The 18,524-nt window shown below is 40.0% G+C and overlaps 1 protein-coding gene and 1 long non-coding RNA gene across 2 annotated transcripts in view; one reads left to right on the top strand and one right to left on the bottom strand.

Annotated features, from left to right (window-relative positions):
• INTS4 (integrator complex subunit 4) overlaps positions 1–12,914 on the bottom strand; it is a 120,108-nt gene extending 107,194 nt beyond the window's left edge. Inside the window, exons 1-2 of the mRNA XM_045038686.1 lie at positions 12,783–12,914; positions 7,860–8,054 (exon numbers count right to left, since the gene is read on the bottom strand). Coding sequence (XP_044894621.1) covers positions 7,860–8,054; positions 12,783–12,836 — 249 coding nt within the window. The 5' untranslated portion in view covers positions 12,837–12,914. The remainder of the gene's footprint in view (positions 1–7,859; positions 8,055–12,782) is intronic.
• Positions 2,850–4,151, top strand: LOC123380465. Its single transcript, XR_006586264.1, has 2 exons — positions 2,850–3,029; positions 3,938–4,151. It is a non-coding gene; the product is annotated as an uncharacterized LOC123380465 (long non-coding RNA).
• Positions 12,915–18,524: the final 5,610 nt, after the last annotated feature.

The following is an 18,524-nucleotide window of genomic DNA, read 5'->3' as shown; positions in this document are numbered from 1 at the left end:
ACTCAGACTGCGAGATCATGATCTGAGCTGAAGTCAGACACTTAACTGACTGAGCCACCCAGGTGCCCCACAAATAGAAAGCATTTAATAAGGAGGGTAGATTTTAAACCCACGTACAATAATCACATTAAACGTAATGAACTAAATGATCAATTTAAAAAACTTTTTTTTAAAAACTAACTACATGTTGTTCACAGGTCATATCTAAAACAAAAAAAGCTATAAAAAAGATGAAAATAAAAGATAGTAGTATACCATGCAAACCATAACCAAAAGATAGCTGATATCATTATATTAATATTAAACAAAGTCATTATTTGCTGATATGATTTGTAAAAATTCAAAATAACCTACAATGTATTAAAATTGTTAAATGAGCTTAGCAAGGTTATAAGACATAAGAGTTAATAAATAGAAGTCAATTGCATTTCTGATTATCAGCTATGTATTGCTAGAAAATGAAATTTTAGGGGTGCCTGGGTGGCTCAGTTGGTTGAACATCTGACTTCAGCTCAGGTCCTGATCTCGCAGTCTGTGAGTTGAAGCCCTGCGTCAGGTTCTGTGTGGACAGCTCGGAGCCTGGCACCTGCTTCGGATTCGGTGTCTCCTGCTCTCTCTGCCCCTTGCCCTCTCACCCTCTCTCTCAAAAATAAACATTAAAAAAATAAAAGAAAATGATATTTTGGGGCGCCTGGGTGGCGCAGTCGGTTAAGCGTCCGACTTCAGGTCACGATCTCGTGGTCTGTGAGTTCGAGCCCCGCGTCGGACTATGGGCTGATGGCTCAGAGCCTGGAGCCTGTTTCGGATTCTGTGTCTCCCTCTCTCTCTGCCCCTCCCCCGTTCATGCTCTGTCTCTCTCTGTCCCAAAAATAAATAAACGTTGAAAAAAAAATTTTTTTAAAATGATATTTTAAAAGTATTATCATTTATAATAACATAAAATATTAAATATCTAGGAATAACCAACAAAATACACAAAACCTCTATGCAGAAAACTATAAAACAGTATTAAAATAGGGATGTACCATGTTTATGGATTGGAAAACCCAATACTATAAAATGTCAATCCCCATATGTCATCAGAACTATAGAGTTAATGCAATCTTAATCAAAATCCTAACAAATTTTGTTTTGGGGCAGAATTTCACAAACTGATTTCAAAATTCATAAAGAAATGAAAAGATCAAGAATAAGATATTCTTAGAGCAAGGTGAGTGAGTGAACTTGTCCTGCCAGATGTCAAAATTTATTATAATGCTATGCTAAGACAGCATGGTACTGGCATAAGAATAGACAGACCAATGGAAGAGAACAGAAAGCCCTGAAATATCCACATACAGATACTTCATTTACCACAAAGGTGGTACTGCAGAACAATGGAGAAAGGACATTCTTTTCAATAAATGGTGCTGGGACATCTGGATTTCCATATATTCAAGCAACATACACACAAATCAATACCATGTGTGGAAAGCAAATAATAAAGCTTCTAGTAACAATGTAGCAAAATGTCTCAATAAGCTCATGGTAGCAAACCCTTCTTATATCAGATAAGAAAAGCCCAAAAATAAATGAAAAGATTGTCAAATTGGGACATATCAAGAACTTTTCATCAAAATACAACATTAAGGGACTAAAAAGAGAGGGAAAGGTGGGAGGGATTAGAAAGGAAAAAGATATTTGAAACACATATAACCATTAAAGCCATTAAAGAACTTGCACCCAGAATATAAAGAATCTACACAAAACAATAAGGAAAAAGAAAAATATGCAAGAGACATAAACAGGCATTACCCAATTAAACATATTATAGTTGCTCCACTTCATCAGATATCCAAGAAATGCAAATTAAGGCCACAGTGATATACCACACATCACAGAAACTGTCAAAATGAGTAAGATCAACAATTCTAAATGTTGGCAAATACAAGCAATTGGAATTCTCACACAGTGTTAATGGGGGTATAAACTGGTACTACCACTTTGAAAAAGTTGGCTCAGTAATTTCACTGCAGGCTATACAAAACACAGAAATGTAAGACATACATACCAGGAGACCTGTACAAAAATGTTCACAGCACTGTTTCTTGTAATAGCTAAAAAGTGGAGACAGCCCAAATGTCCATCAATAATGGAATGGGTAAATAAATTAGGGTATATTCATACAATGAAATCTTCTGCTGTGGTAAAAATGAATGAACTACAGCTACCATCAACAATAAGGATGAACACCATATGTAGAATTTTGAGCAAAAGCCACACATAAAAAGGTACATACTGTATTGTTTAATTATATGAAGTTAAAAAAAAAAAAAAGGACAAAAATAAATTGTATTTAGGAGTGCAGGTTTAATGGTAAAAAAAATTTTTAAAGGTAGTTAATACCCTGAAACTCAGGACAGTGGTGGGGAAAGACGTAAATCATTAGAGGGGAGTTTGAGGAGGCTTATGAAAAGCTGGTAATATTCCAATTTCTTGACCTGGATCGTGGTTTCACAGTGTGTTCATGCTGTGGTAGATCAATAGGCTGTATGAGGTTTTTCTACATATTCTTCTTTATGTGTTACATTTCATCGTAAATTTTTTAAAATATAGTTACTTGTATTACTGAGGTAACAGTGGAAACATGATATATTTTGAAAGTAAAATCAACAAGACTTGGTGAGGAAGGGAATATGGGGAAAGGAAAGGGTAAACCATCTTTCTCAGGTTTCTGACTTAAGGGTCTATGTTGACAATGGTAATATTTCCTGAGATAAGGTAGACTGAGAGTGAACGGAGAGCCTCAATTCAGTTTTAAATATATAAAAAAAGAGCCAATTCTTTTACAGACTTCAAATCACTGAAATATCACAGAATCAAATAATTGTCTTTCAGAGACAATAGACTAGTCAAATACTAGTCAAAAATAATTTGCAGTCAGAGAGGACAGGAGGAGTGCTATGTAGCCTTTCAACAATCTGGAATGGAGTCACAGACCTCCCAACACAAGAGAGCTGCAGAGAAAACAGAAGAATTGAGCCTAGCAGGTAAGAGGGAGGCAGGGGGCAAGAATGAGACAAAAAAGAAGAGAGCATCTGACCACTGACATTCTTTATCCATCTGGATACTTTACTTCAGTTCTACTTTCTGAAATTATCCCCTGGTACCCTCAACATCTAAGCTTAAAACAAACTGCCTCCAGGGAAACCCTCTCTAATAACTGCTCTTCTCACCATTAAAATTCTCCTGGTTCAGGCTTTCATCACCTTGCTACAGACTGGCCAGTCTCCTAGTTGGTCACCTAACACCCGTCTTGCCCTTATCCAATTCCTCCATCCTGCATCCCAGAGTGACATGTCTAAAACAAAACCCACACAATACAAGGCCTTTCAATATTTCTAGTCTTATCTCTTAAAGAGCCGCCTGCATTTCTTCTGTGACACGCTATTTCACATTGCCATGCCTTTGCTCACAACTGCTCCTTCTTTCTAAAATGCCTTTCCTCCTGTTTTCCAACTGGCCCAGATCTGTTTTTTAAGACTCATCTCAAGCATCACTACTACTCTATAACGCCTTTCTAGACTCCTGCTCCCGAGTAAAACTGATTACCCTCTCCTTCGAGGTCACATCATAACCTGTCCCAGGTTTCATAGCACCTATGACACTGTGTTGTTATTATCCATTTATTGTGTTACCTACACAACTAGACTAAGATCAGGGGTCACATAATCATCTCTGTATCTCCAACATGAAGCACAGGGGTTAGTACACAGCCTAGTACCCCCTAGCACAGAGTTAGTATTTACGGCATTTTGAGAAAACGAAGAAAATGAACAAATGATTAACTTTAGCCCTTACTACTTACTACATATATTGTTTGTTCTACCATCTACCAACTATACTGCTAGCCCCTAAAGGACAAGGAACATGTCTCACAATTCTACCCTCTCCACAGCATCGAGTACATAGTGTAAGTGAAGAACCTCTCACATGAAAGAAGTCCAAATACTGTTACCTGTCCGAAGAAAAATTTGGAGGACAGAAACAGAGGCCCAACTAGTTTATCGACTAAAATATAAGAGACCACATTTCTGGATAACAGAAGAGAGGATAAAAAAAAAAAACACTATGGTCATCAATCTAGAACGGGATGCACTTGGCATCTCTCCTCATTTCCTTTCGGGCTACAATCTGCTAGACTACGAGCAGCATGGCCTGGTTAAAGAGCCTGAGGTATGACATCAGAAGATCGGAGTTCAACGTTTCTGTTAGACATGACAATGGTATTGTGATTATGTCTTTTAAAAAAGTCTTGGAGCATCTGGGTGGCTCGGTTGGTTAAGCGTCCAACTTCAGCTCAGGTCATGACCTCACAGTTTGTGGGTTCAGGCCCCGCGTTGGGCTCTGTGCTGACAGCTCGGAACCTGGAGCCTGCTTCTGATTCTGTGTCTCCCTCCCTCTCTGTCCCTCCCCTGCTCATGCTCTGTCTCTCTCTGTCTCAAAAATAAATAAAACATTAAAAAAAATTTTTTTTGAAAAAAAGAAGTCTTTATTGTTGGGGTGCCTGGGTGGCTCAGTCGGTTAAGCATCCGACTCTTCGTTTCGGCTCAGGTCATGATCTGAGAGTTTCGTGGGTTCAAGCCCCGCATGGGGCTCTGTGCTGGCAACATGGAACTTGCTTCTCTCTCGCGCGCGCTCTCCCTCTCTCTCTCTCTGCCCCTCCCCCACTCACACTGTCACTCTCACATAAATAAGCCTTAAAAAAAAATCTTTAGTGTTTAGAGATATAAATTGAAATTTATGAACAAAATGGTATGATACCAGGGAGAATCTGGTGGAGAGGTAAGAGTGGAGGAATTGGGGTGGAGGCCATGGGAATAAAACAAGTTTGAACACAAAATGGTAACTGTTGAAGCTGGGTAATGGGTACATGGAAATCAAACTGCTCTCTTTACTTGTGTATATAATTGAAATGTTTCATGACAAAAAGCTAAAAAAAAAAAACAGATTTAAATCCAGACCCTCCATTTACTTAGCTGGTCACCTTGTATACTGAACTGCTCCAAACTTAGTTCCTCATCTGGATTACAGATATAACAATGGTGATGTCATCAAGATTAAATAAAACATTACATGTGGAAAGAGCTTTCTAAACTCCAACGCACTATATAAATGCTAACTGTTCTTAGAAGTATTATTACAGATGATTAGTGGTAGCAAAGTTATATTATCATATAATAGGTAAATACTGCTAAGAAAACAGATCACTAAGTGTCTGAAAACTAGAGAACAGAAACCTAGATTTAATTCATGTAAAACATGTGGGAAGCATTTATTAACACCCTACAGTGTTCTAGGGACCTTGCCAGGCACTGGGACAGAGATAAACAGATTTGTAGTCTCTGAACTTAGGGGCTTAAAGTCTAAAGGACAGAGACATATATGATGAAAATGGCAATACTAAGAGCTAATAAATGTGCTAACAGATGTGTCCAGTATCCAGAAAAGTGCTGGATATATAATAACCACTTGTTAACTGAGTAAAAAGTCTTACAAAAGCATACACTCATTCATTCAACAAATATTAATTTTACCACACTGTCAATTTAAATCAACTATCCAGTTAAAAACAAAAATCTCTGTTCAAGATGAGCTTACATTCTAGTATGGGGAAATGGACAAGGGACAAAATAAATGAGAAAATTATATAGATTATAAGAAGTTGGTAAGTGCTATGGAGAAAACAATATCAAGGAATGAGGCTAGGAAGTTCTGGGGTCGAATAAGGTCGTTTCAATTTTAAATACAGGGACAAAAAAAAGGCCTTAATGGAAAAGTGACATTTGAGCTAAGACTTGAACAGAGTGTGGGAAGCAGACATACGAACATCTGAGGGAAGTGTTCTAGGCAGAAGGAAACATAAGTGAAAGACTCTGAGGAAAGAATGTGTTTGGCAGAGAAAGTGGCAGACCAGATCACAGGGCAGTGGGAAGAAGAAAAGGGTTCTAGGCTGGTGGAACAGTGTGTGAAAAGACATGGGTTTCTGAAAACCCACAAAGTCTTTGGACAACTGCAAACATTTCTGGTTAAGCTAGAACATTATATGTGTAAAGGAAAAGACCCTTTATATCATACGTAAAAGACATAAATAATCATAGTTTGTAGAAAGAACAGACTGAAGGGAAAAAGAAGCTTTTGCAAGTGAACATTTGAAGACATTACAAGCATCCTCACAGGTGCAATATGAAATACAAATCTTCATCTATAACATATTCTTCAAAATTTCAAAAATGTGCTTAACCTAAGTCTAACTTTCAGTTCCTAGTAAATAAAAGGGATATAGAAGCAAGTTAACCCCTAAGCAAGTAAACAAATTCAGAAGACACTTTATAAACAACTGAGTTTATCAGATCAATGTCACCAAAACAATAAATTTGTTCTAGATTAAAAAAATAAATTTGTTCTAGATTAAAAAAGACCAATGCCATGTGTGAATAGTGTTGGTATTTTGATTTCTGGCTCAACCAAAAGAGTCACCCAGGTGTCGGTAAGCATCCAACTCTTGATTTCGGCTCAGGTCAGTCAGACTGACCCCCACGTTGAGCTCCAAGCTGAGCATGGAGACTGCTTGGGATTTTCTCTCTCCCTCCCTCCGCCCCTCTCCCAAGCTCATGCATGCATGTGTGTGTGTGCGTGTGCGCACACACGCACATGCTCTCTCTCTCAAAATAATTTTTTTTTTAAAGTCCCTTACGAATATTGAACCAGCCCTGCAGCCCCGGAATGAATCCCACTTGATCATGGTGAATAATTCTTTTTAAATGCTGTTAAACTCGATTTGCTAGTATCTTGTTGAGAATTTTGCATCCATATTCATCAGGGATACTGACCTGTAGTTCTCTTTTTTTGCTGGGTCTCCGTCTGGTTTGGGAATCAAAGTAATGCTGGCTTCATAGAAGGAGTCTGAAAGTTTTCCTTCCCTTTCTGTGTTTTGGAACAGCTTCAGAAGGATAGGTATTATCTCTGTTTAAATATCTGGTAGAATTCCCCTGGGAAGCCATCTGGTCCTGGACTTTAATTTGTTGGGAGATTTTTGATAACTGATTCAAATTCTTCACTGGTTATGGGTCTGTTCAAATTTTCTGTTCCTTCTCGTTTGAGTTTTGGAAGTGTGTGGGTGTTTAGGAATTTGTCCATTTCTTCCAGGCTGTCCAGTTTGTTGCCCTATAATTTTTCATAGTATTCCCTGATAGTTGCTTGTATTCCTAAGGGATTGGTTGTAATAATTCCATTTTCATTCGTGATTTTATCTATTTGGGTCCTCTCTTCTCTTTTTGAGAAGCCTGGCTACAGGTTTATCAATTTTGTTTATTTTTTCAAAAAACCAACTCTTGGTTTCATTGATCTACTCTACTGTTTTTGAGATTCTACTGAACAATTTAGGGAAAAATATCATGATACTTTAAAAAAAACTTCAGGAAAACAAATAAAGGGAACAAATTTGGCAACATATTAGTAAACTATTAAATCCCAGAGATGGGTATTTGGCAGTTCATTATAGTATTGTCTCTACGTTTCTATAGGCTTAATAATTTTCATAATGAAGTTTAAAACTCTGATTCATCTGTGATTCAAATATTTGGAAATCATTTCTTCCCCCTTACTTACATAAACTGAAAAATAAATACATCTTGTGAATTTCATTTCAGGATTTGGATCTTTTTTATCTCTGCATCTACAGTGCCTGGCACATGGAAGGCACTCACTACAAGACTGCTGAATGAACACCTTCTTACTTATTTTGCAATACTAACCCATTCTGTAGACGTGATAAAATTCTTACACATACTTCCATCAGATCCTCAAGACCATCTTACCTTGTAATAATGTTCCAAGAGAATCCGGACTACTCCCTCCACACTTTCTGCTTCAACAGGCTTCCTGGCAAACTGGAGCAGGTACTGCAAAGCATCTGCTGGGGAGGTAGCTTTACACAGATCTATGTGGAGTGCTGCAGATTTACTTGGTTTTGTCAATCGGAGTTTCTTGGTTGCAATTTCCTCCTGCTGTTGCTGCAAGGGAGTAGGGAAGGTAAGACATGAAAACACACAGTCTGCAAATTTAACACTGCCTTATTTCCTTATACCAACTAATGTATTTAGCTAATAGACCTAACTTTAGGAAAAAGCAGTGTAATGAACACAAAAAAAGAGCGCTAGACTGGAGACAAGATTATGAGTCCCCATTTTCCTTTTCACTAGCTCCTACCACTTTGGGCTAGTTATTTCATTTCTCCAAGTCTGTTTCTTTCTCTGTGAAGTAAGTCCACTAACATTTTGTTCTGCCTATCTCTTAGGACTGTTGCAACTTTAGGGTTAAAAGGACATACAAAGGATCTGTTCCATTCTTTATTTAAAAAGAAATCTCAATTCTACAAATATATACCGACTATGCTGAGGCACCCAGCAGGCTCAGCTTCCCTCCTGAGAAAACTGGAACTGATGGGAACTGTCTGCAGCTTACACTGAGTAAAAAGTCTTCCCCTTACTCCAAATGACTACCCAAAGCATTCTGCCTTTATTAAAAGGATGGTTAATATAAAAAAATTTTTTAAATACCTTGCAAACTGTAGTCACTTAACAAATTTTTCTCTACTGAATAATTATTCAGCATTAGGAGTTCTAATTCTGCTGCTCTTCTAAGTAAGTAACAATTTTTACCTTTATTATTTGCAATATGAGAATGATGACACTACTACCTGTTTTTCTCAACTAGGGATCATCATCTGAACCACAGGACACACAAAATTATTTGAGTAACTATTTTCTCGATTCTCCCAAGGATGGTACATAATTAGAAGCTTTTTAGATGCATTTGTTACATATAATGAGTGCCAAAAAGTTCAGTAAAAGGGAACCTGTCACTCCAGGGCTTAAGTCAGGCCCTGGTGGGTGGGTATAGAAAACATCATAACTAACATAAGGCAAATGTTGTAATCAATAATTTTCCTTAACATCTAATGCACCGTTTTGATATCCTGAGCAATCCCTCTTTACAATGTACAAATGTACGTATCTACAGAGAAAAGATTAGGATTATTCTAGTCAGGAACATAGTATGGCATGATAAAGAGACCAAAAGGTTTTTTTTTTATTGTTTTTGTTTTTTGTTTTTTTAAGAGACCGAGGGTTTTGAAGCAGAGGAATTTGGGTTCGGTAACCATTTACTAGTGAGGGAGGCCTCTCCTTCTTCTATAAAAGGGAATACACAATACCTATATTGTATGGATATTTGAGAAGTCTATGTCTTTAATTGTACAAATACAAAATAAGCACTAACTACATACCAGTTCTCTCTCCCTCCTTACCTTTATAGCAGAGGGAAAGACAGAAGCACTAAGATCTCATTTCATCACTGTATGGTAATGATTCATGCAGAATGAAGAAATGAGTTCTTTTCCTAAAATCCTCACTCATTCCTATCCTATTCTACACAAACTCAGTCTTCAGTGTTATCTAGGCTCCAATCAGTACAAAAGCTGAGAAAGATTTCTTTCCCTATAGAGTATGTAAGGGGAAAGACAAACCAATATCTGCTATCAGTCAACCATCAGTAACAGTTTAGTGAGCCAGGACCTATGGTCTATCCAGGGATGATGGAGAAGTTAGACCTGAGCTGGAGGCAAAGGCAGTGATAAACAGATGACACATTAGAAGCCTGAGGGCACAACATCCTGAATTTATGACTTTTAACATCCTGGTCTAAGGCTTCCAACACCCTGAAGCTGACAGAGCCACAAGTACAGAACTTGCAGCTCTCCTCTTCAACCTCTGCCCCAGAGTAATTTATACCTTCATTATAAACCATAACAGTTCCAACAAGAACCTTGCAGGGCCCAAACCCCCCACCCCAATTGGTAGGAGGAGTCCCTCAGATGACTGGCAACAACCTCAATTGGAGACAGCCCTAGCTATGACCTATAACCTATGCAAACACAAAAAGACATCTCTAGCTCCAGTGGAATAACCACTTCTGGGCCTGCCCACACTGCCTTCTTGAAAGTGTACTGTCCTTAATAAACTGCTTTGTGCTTGCTACATTCCTTCTGACCATCTTTATTCGAGTTTAGATCACCACATAAATCTTTCTATGGAAAATCCAAGAACTGAGACCTCCATTCATACAACATACAACATAGACTCTCCCGCCCATATCAGGGGACACTGATGAAGCAGGCATTATCTCTGTCCTTAAATAGGCCAGACTGGTAGGGAGATATGCACACTGTGTAAAATTAATAAAGCGAAAACTCATTAAAGTTGAGGAGAGAGGATACAAGGGAAGGCCAGAAGGAGGAACAGTACTACTCAAGAGTCAACTAGGGAAAGAACTGTCCATTATAGAGTCCAACAGAAGAATCAACAGGAAAGAATCTTCAGTTATAGGCCCCAACAGGGAAAGATGCACATGACCTCTCCTACAAGAAATCAACCACCCTTGCAACTCAGCTAAGGAGAAATTCTCATCACCCTAGACTTTCCCTTCAAAACAACCTCTCCTGGAGGTGCCTGGGTGGCTCAGTCATTTGAGCATAGGACTTTGGATCAGGTCATGATCTCACGGTTCCTAGGTTCGAGCTCTGCATCGGGCTCACTGCTGTCAATGCAGAGCCCACAGAGAGTCCCTCTCTCTATGCCTCTCTCACTCAAAAATAGACAAACATTAAAAAAAAAACACAAAAAACACAAAAAAAAACCCTCTCCTGACTTCCTGCTTCTCCTTAGTTTGCTGGACTTGCCTATGGTTTTGCCATAACTTGCATGTGCCGAATTGCAGTTCTCTGTTATTCCCCAAAAAATACATTTTTGCTGGTAAAATAACTATTTTTAACGTCAGCAACTAGTAATTATAGTAGCACTGAGGGGTAAGTACAAATAGACAAACAAGTACAGAGTGCTTGCTACAGAAGCAGAGGAGGAAGAGACAAAACTCTTGCTGAGGTTTTAGTTGCGTCTTGAAGCCAAAATGTGAGAGCAAAAATAAAGGGGAAAATGACATGCATTCCATGTAAAAGAGACAACAGGTATAAGAGTCTGGAGAAGTGTAAACACATGACATGAGGGAGGAAGGGCAAGTAGTCTTGAGAAGTGGGCACAATACAACAATAGGAAGAAAGGAAATCACACTGGGTAACAATGTGAATGAACTTAATGCCACTGAACTGTATACTTAAAAATGTTTAAAATGTTAAAATATGTATTTTACCGCAATTATTTAAAAAAAAAATCATAACACACACACACACACACACACACACACACACACACACGTGTGCGCAAGTGGGCAAGGGAAACAGATCCAGAAAATTCCAGAAAGCAAACCACAAAAGAAGGAGCTCTGTGAAATAAAAACTTTCCTGAGGAGGCCCTGGCTGGCTCAGTCCATGCGGCATGAGATTCTTGATCTCAGGGTGGTGAGTTCAAGCCCCACACTGAGTGTAGAGATTACTTTAAATTTTTTAAAAAATAATAAAAAATAAAAACTTCCTGAATCTTGACTCATTCTGAAAGTTCAAGAAAACCAATTTCACATAAAATGGAGCAACAAAGTGTCAACGTTAAATCTCAAAGTTATTTTAAGAAAAAAAAAATGAGAAAAGCTTCCCTACAGTGGGAATATGCTACAAAGATGTGGTAAGTGAAATAAGTGAAAACAGGAAGAAAAACTTGATTTTTCAATGGAATCATCCCTCTGTACGATAATCACAGATACGTTTTTCTGTCTCTCCCACTAGTCTGTGAGCTCCTAAAGGAGAAGGACCCTCACCTGTATTGGGCTTTGTAGCTCAACACCTTTCAGTATACCTGATACACAGTAACCACTCATTTACATGAAGGAATGATTTAAATGTTTCAGGACAGTTTCCTGCTGGATGGTCTAAGTCTTGCTACCCTCGAAATCTAAGAATCTAGGGGTACTCTACGGATCTAAGGAGGCTTTTGGTCTACCAGCATCAATTGAGGGCTTGTCAGAAATGCAGATAATTGCCTCACCTCCCCCACCCCACTAAGTAAATCTAGATTTTAACAAGATCACCAGGTGATTTGCATAAAAAGTCGAAGCAGCAGCACACTCAAGACAACTTGGGATCAACCTCGACTTTAGCAACACCTATGACGAGACACGTGGAGAATCACTGCTCTGACAGGGGCTCAGCTCACCTGTCCTTAACTCCAAAGGAAGAAAGTACTTTGCCCTACCTCCTAGGTAAGCTGTTCCACCAATGGAGAGTTCTGCCCCTATGCAGCCTGTGACCCTCACCTGCTTTGGCTGGGTTTTGAGATTTCTAAAGACTCCTCTTTCAACCCCTTAGTTTTGCATACAACCAACTCGTCCCGGGGCGCTTTCTCTGAAATAGGAGTTGGGAGGGGCTCTACCAGTAAATTGGCTCTGAATCCTCTTATCCCTCAGGAAGCTTTCAAGTCCATATGTGTAAAACGAAGGTGCTAATGTAACCCGAATAAACTGAAATAACGGATAAGACATCTTCGTAAATTGTAAAGTGCTATTTGTCCTCGCTAATAATTTTATTTTTTTAGAAGTGTCACACTGCACATATTAATAATGACTACGACAGCAGCTGCAAACGAACACGCCCACTTAAGTGTAGTTTCAGAGAGCCCATCTGAGTAGTCGGCACTCGAACCAGGTTTGCGGCGCCTGTTTTGGCAAAGTGTCTGGAAGGTGAATAACCTTCCCCGCCCAGGACTGGTCCCGGGACCTTTCCTTCCGTAAATTACCTGAACCACCTTAGTGAATTCCTCGTACACTCGCTTCTTTAGGTGCGCCGCCATGACTGCCCGCGGACCTTCTCAGCTTCCGTACTCGACAAGGGAGGCGGGGGGGGGGGGGGGGGTGCGGTGAAGGAATCCGGAAAACTTGTCTAGGCCTGAGGAACTCGCCACAGTCCCACAAGGCAGTGGGGCTCTGGGAAAGAGAGGCCTCTTCCGGCTGCGCGACTGCCCTGCTGCGGTGCAGCCCAATTTGTCCGCCTACACCTCCGGCCCCTGCGGAACGAAAAAGAAGGCGCAGTGTGAGGGGGCGGTGCCTCTGGTGGGAGGAGACTGGATTGGAAGGGTGGAGGAGCCAATGGGAGCCTTTGGGGGCTTGCAGGTGGTCGAAAGACTGGCGGGGAGCCGAGCTAAAGGAGGGTGGAAGTATATAGGGAAAGGGCAGAGGCTAGATGATCCAGAGCTAGAGGCAAAACTGGAGCTGCGTGAGGACTTTCACTTGAGCGATCAGGGAAAAGAGGCCCAGCTGGCGTTCCCATCGTCCTTTGCCGTTCACGTTTGCTGCTTGTAGCTTTATCGAGCTCTCCTTTTCTGTGTGCCACCCGTCTCCTGGCATGGGATTTTTTTTCTTGCTCTCTCATTCCGGTTGTTTGAAATTTACCCTTCTTTAAGGAATCAAACCTTCCTCTGATAGCTTAGGGAGAGTGGAAAGAATCCTGAGGTCAAGGGTCAAGCACCAAAGTTTCAGACTATGACTGGCACATAATGAGCAAAGAGCATCAACTACAAATGTGCTCACACCTAACCTGACCTAGATGTAGTGACAATGGAATGAGATAATACAGAAACATTCGGCAGACTGTAAGATGTATTTCACCTGTAAGTGGAACCCAAGGTCAAGTTTTACCTCTTTCATTAAACTTTAGCTGTTCATTGTTTCCTTCTTTCATGTGGATGCTTAGAAAAAGCAGGCTGTGGTAAGTACAGAAGACCCCAAAACACGTAAAAGATGGTCTTTACCCTCAAGGTCCTACAGTGTAACTTGGAGAAGAGACACCCAAACTAATAATTAGAGATCAAAGTGATGAGGGAGCATGGAACAAACTGAGGGCAAAATACAAGCCAACAGCAGCCCCATTCCCCTCCGGGTGGTACTCCTCAGACACTCCTGGCTACCCAAGAACAAAGAAAAGGGGTTTAAGTGTTTGCCATGTTAATGTGGGAACCTAAGGCAAATGAAAAATTAAATTCCCTTATTGCCTATAAACCCATTGACAAGTCCTTGAAGCCAGCAGAGTGACCTCCCTCTAGAAGCCCAGCTGCCTGGATGATAACACTTTGCTAGGAGCAAAAGAGGATCTTAGCCTAACATTATCCCAACCTTAAGGATCCTGTAAGTCTTCCTGTATCTCAACTGCCTCAAGATATATCCTTGAAATCATACTCCAAGCTTATGGCCCCCCAATATACATCCGAAGGGTCTCATGACTGAGGTTTTACTAATCGGCAATAAACGGTGTTTCCCTAGCACCAGCTAGCCCCTCAAGATCCTGGAAACGTTGCTTCCAAAATTCCTTAGAGACTTACTCTATCCCTGACCACCTCCCAACCTGAGGGTGTATAATGAGTTACCCATCATGACCCCAGTGCAGCTCCTCCTGCCCACAGGTCCTGTCCCTGTGCTTTAATAAAATCACCTTTTTGCACCAAAGATGTCTTCAAGAATTCCTTCTTGGTCCTTGGCTCTGGACCCCTCCTCCCCCACTTCATCAAAATTGTCCTTGGATAAGAGGAATGTGATTCAAACACACCTACTAACTTCCTCAGGATGGGGGGGGGGGGGGCGAAGGAGAATAATGACCCCAAAATAAGACATTTTGGTATGTGGATTATTTCTAACTGAAGATAATCTAGGTGCAACAGACTCAGGAAGGGCTGTTTACCGTCCCCTTAACTTCCTACAAGAATTTAGAGGGCCTGTACCAGGAGAGTGCTAATACCAAAGATAATGTTTTATTGGAAAGACTTAATCTGCATAGCATGGCAAACATTTGTTCACCAGACATTTGCTCTTCTCATCTTTCTGTGAATTGTCTTTCTCCTCTTAAGGAAGCTGCAGACCTCTTCCCCTTTTCCCTAGCTCAGGATGTCATATAAGCCTCAATTGCCTAACTGTCTTTGGATCTCATGTCTTTGGGGCTCCTGTACATATAAAATTTGTTTTTCTCCTGTTGATCTGCCTTATGTCAATTCAATTAATAGGCCAGCCAAAGAAACTAGAAGGGAAGAAAAATTTTCCATTCCTACAATGCCTTATGGAAGTACAGAGGAAATGATTTTTGTGCTGGCTTTAAAATAGTGAATTTGGGGGGCACCACTTGGTTGAGTGTACAACTCTTGATTTCAGCTCAGGTAATGATCCCAGGCTTGTGGGATCGAGCCCCACATCAGGGGCTCTGTGCTGAGTGTGGAGCCTGCTTAGGATTCTCTCTCTCTATCTGTCCCTCTCTCCTGCTTGCATTCTCTCAAACTCTCTCTCTCTCTCTAAAATATAAAAAAAAATTTAAACATTTTTTAATGTTTATTTTTGAGAGAGAGATAGAGACAGAGCATGAGCAAGGGAGGGGCAGAGAGAGAGAGAGGGAGACAAAGCAGGCTCCAGGCTCTGAGCTGTCAGCACAGAGCCCAATGCGGGGCTCAAACCCATGAACTATGAGATCATGGCCTGAGCCGAAGTTGGACGCTTACCCAACTGAGCCACCTTGGTGCCCCTAAAATATAAAAAAAAAATTTTTTAAATAGTGAATTTTCAAGAAAGAAAGGCATCCCAGACCACAGAGACTACCACATATACAAATGTGTTGAGTAAAATGAAAAGCACTTACAAACAGTGCCTTCAGTAAATGTTAGCAGCTATTATATCATTACTATATTCTATCTAATCTAAGCTGCCAGCAATGCCAGTAAAACAAACCATTATTTTAGGTAACACATAAAAAATTTAAGAAAAATGTTAAGAAATGAAAAGAATCAAGAAGTAAAAAAAATCCTAAAATTAAAACCAGTGGTTTCTTATTGCTTAATTTGTTATGTATATTTACTGAAAGAGCCCTTTTAAACTTATTTACATGTAGATTTGTATCCTATGTCATACTGCTGTGTTTCCATGCCTTTCTGTGCACATTAAAACTTTTCATTTCAATGCAAATTATAGGGTAATCTCTTTGAAGACTCATTAAATGGCAATTAAAGACAACAGATGCAGAGCTCAATGGAAGTGATGAAAACATGAACTGCCATGACCCAATCTACACATGAACAATTGACCAACAGCAATCTTAGATGTGTCCTGATTTCAGAGATGTTAAATGTGCATCTAAGCATCAATTATTAAAAGTACTAACATCATTATTATTAGATATGGCTGCAGGAAGGAGTTGGGTGCACTCAGAAAATGAAAGAAAATTCAGTTTATATTGAGAGTAAACTGAATACAGGGGGCAACTGGGACCAGACTAGTATAGAAACAAGAATATTCCACATTCTTTTTTAAAATATTTTTTAAAATGTTTAATCAATCTCTATACCTAATGTGGGACTCAAACTCACAACCTTGAGATCAAGAGTTGCACACTCCACCAACTGAGCCAGCCAGGTGCCCCCATTCCACATTCTTTAATATTGAAATGAAAAACTGTATTTATTGAATTGATGATATTTTCATTTGACTTCATTATTGCATATGGGAATAGAATGAGACACCTCAGTGAATCCTTTAAGCTTCAAACAGTCTTCCCTGTCCCCATTGTGTAACAGCAACCCAATTTCCTAGGAAATTGGGGTTACTCACTCAGATAATAACTCCTTCTCTGCTTTTGGCTCAGCAAGAAGAGCTCCTAATGACCAGGAGGCAGTCTCATCACATGTTATAATGTAATAGAACAATGACAATGTTCTTTGGTGGAACTGTTCCTCCCTTGGGAACTAAATACTCCAAACCCTCTGAATAGAATTCATAAATGAGTCATTAGGTGTAAAAATGACAAGAACCACTCTTACCTCCTCTCCTTAGTCCCTAGACCTATATGTTCTAACTGTGGGAGAAACGGTACTAAATTTTAGCTATTGGTATAAGGTAGATACCTCAAATCTGTAAAACAGCACCCCAAATTCACAATGTTTTGTCTCTCAGCTAGCCCCATAAGTGAGTCTGCAAAAGGTCATTACACTGTTTTTATCATAGCAGCTACATCTGAGTGGTGGGGTACCTAAGAAAACTAAAGAATTTCTTTGCAAAAAAAAAAATTTTTTTTTAATGTTTACTCATTTTTGAGACAGAGAGAGAGAGTGGGGGAGGGGCAGAAACAGAAAGTGGGGGAGGGGCAGAGAGAGAGACAGGGAGACACAGAATCTGAAGGAGGCTCCAGGCTTCAAGCTGTCAGCACAAAGCCCAACGTGGGGCTCAAACCTACAAGTGGTGAAATCATGACCTGAGCCAAAGTCAGTCCCTCAACCTACTGAGCCACCCAGGCACCCCTATAATTCTTTCATCATACAATAAGTTCCTTAGTGCAAAGCAATGTCCATGAAAATTCATAAGATACCCATGAATAGTAGGGTTGGCAAAAACATCACAGTTAAGCGTTATTAGGGTTTTCCAGGGAACCAGAACCATAGGAGATGACTGATAGATAGATGATAGATAGATAGATAGATAGATAGATAGATAGATAGATAGATAGATATAAGCTACTATAACAGAATACTACAAACGAAATGGCTTATAAACAGAAATTTACTTCTCACAGTTCTGGAGGCTGAGAAGCCCAAGATCAAGGTATAGAGAGATTCACCATCAGGCAAGAGCTCACTTTCTAGTTCATAGACAGCTGTATTCTTGTCGTGTACACACATGGCAGAAGAGGCAACGGAGCTCTCTAGGGTCTCTTCTATAAGAATACTAATCCTGGGGTGCCTGGGTGGCTCAGTCGGTTAAGCATCCAACTCTTGGTTTCGTCGCAGGTCGTGATCTCACAGTTCATGAGTTTGAGCCCTGCATTGGGCTCTGCTCTGACAGCCTGGAGCCTGCTTGGGATTCTCTCTCTCTCTCTCTCTCTCTCTCTCTCTCTCTGCCACTCCCCTGCTCACTCTCTTTCTCTCAAACAAAAAAAAAAAATAATAAATAAACTTTTAAAAATTTAAAAAAGAGGCACCTGGGTGGTTCAGTTGGTTAAGTGTCCAACTTTGGCTCATGTCATGAACTCATGGTTCATGAGTTCAAGCCCCGTGTCAGGCTCTGTGCCAACAGCTCAGAACCTAGAGCCTGCTTCGGATTCTGTGCCTCCCTCATTGCCCCTCCCCCAGTCATGCTCTGTTTCTCTCTCTCTCTCTCTCTCTCTCTCTCTCTCTCTCTCTCTCAAAAAAAAAAAAGAAAATTAAAAAAAATTTTTTAATTAAAAAAAAAAAAGAGGGGCATTCACTTTCAAATATCCCCTCTCTGCAAAGAGAGCTTTCATACTATTCTTCCTTTCTAATTTTATATTGTAATAAACTTTTGCCTTCTGCTCAAAAACAAAACAAAACAAAACAAAAAACCCCACCAATTTCATTCATTAGGATTCTACCTCATGACTTAATTATCTCCCAAAGGCCCCACCTTTGGAATAACTATGACAATGCAGATTAGGATCTCAACACATGAATTTGGGGCAGGGTAGGGGGTGGCAGGGACACAGGAATCCAATCTATAGC

This window comes from Felis catus, chromosome D1, assembly GCF_018350175.1.
Source record: "Felis catus isolate Fca126 chromosome D1, F.catus_Fca126_mat1.0, whole genome shotgun sequence".
Taxonomy (NCBI): Eukaryota; Metazoa; Chordata; class Mammalia; order Carnivora; family Felidae; genus Felis; species Felis catus.
This window is presented reverse-complemented; position numbering and strand designations above follow the sequence as displayed.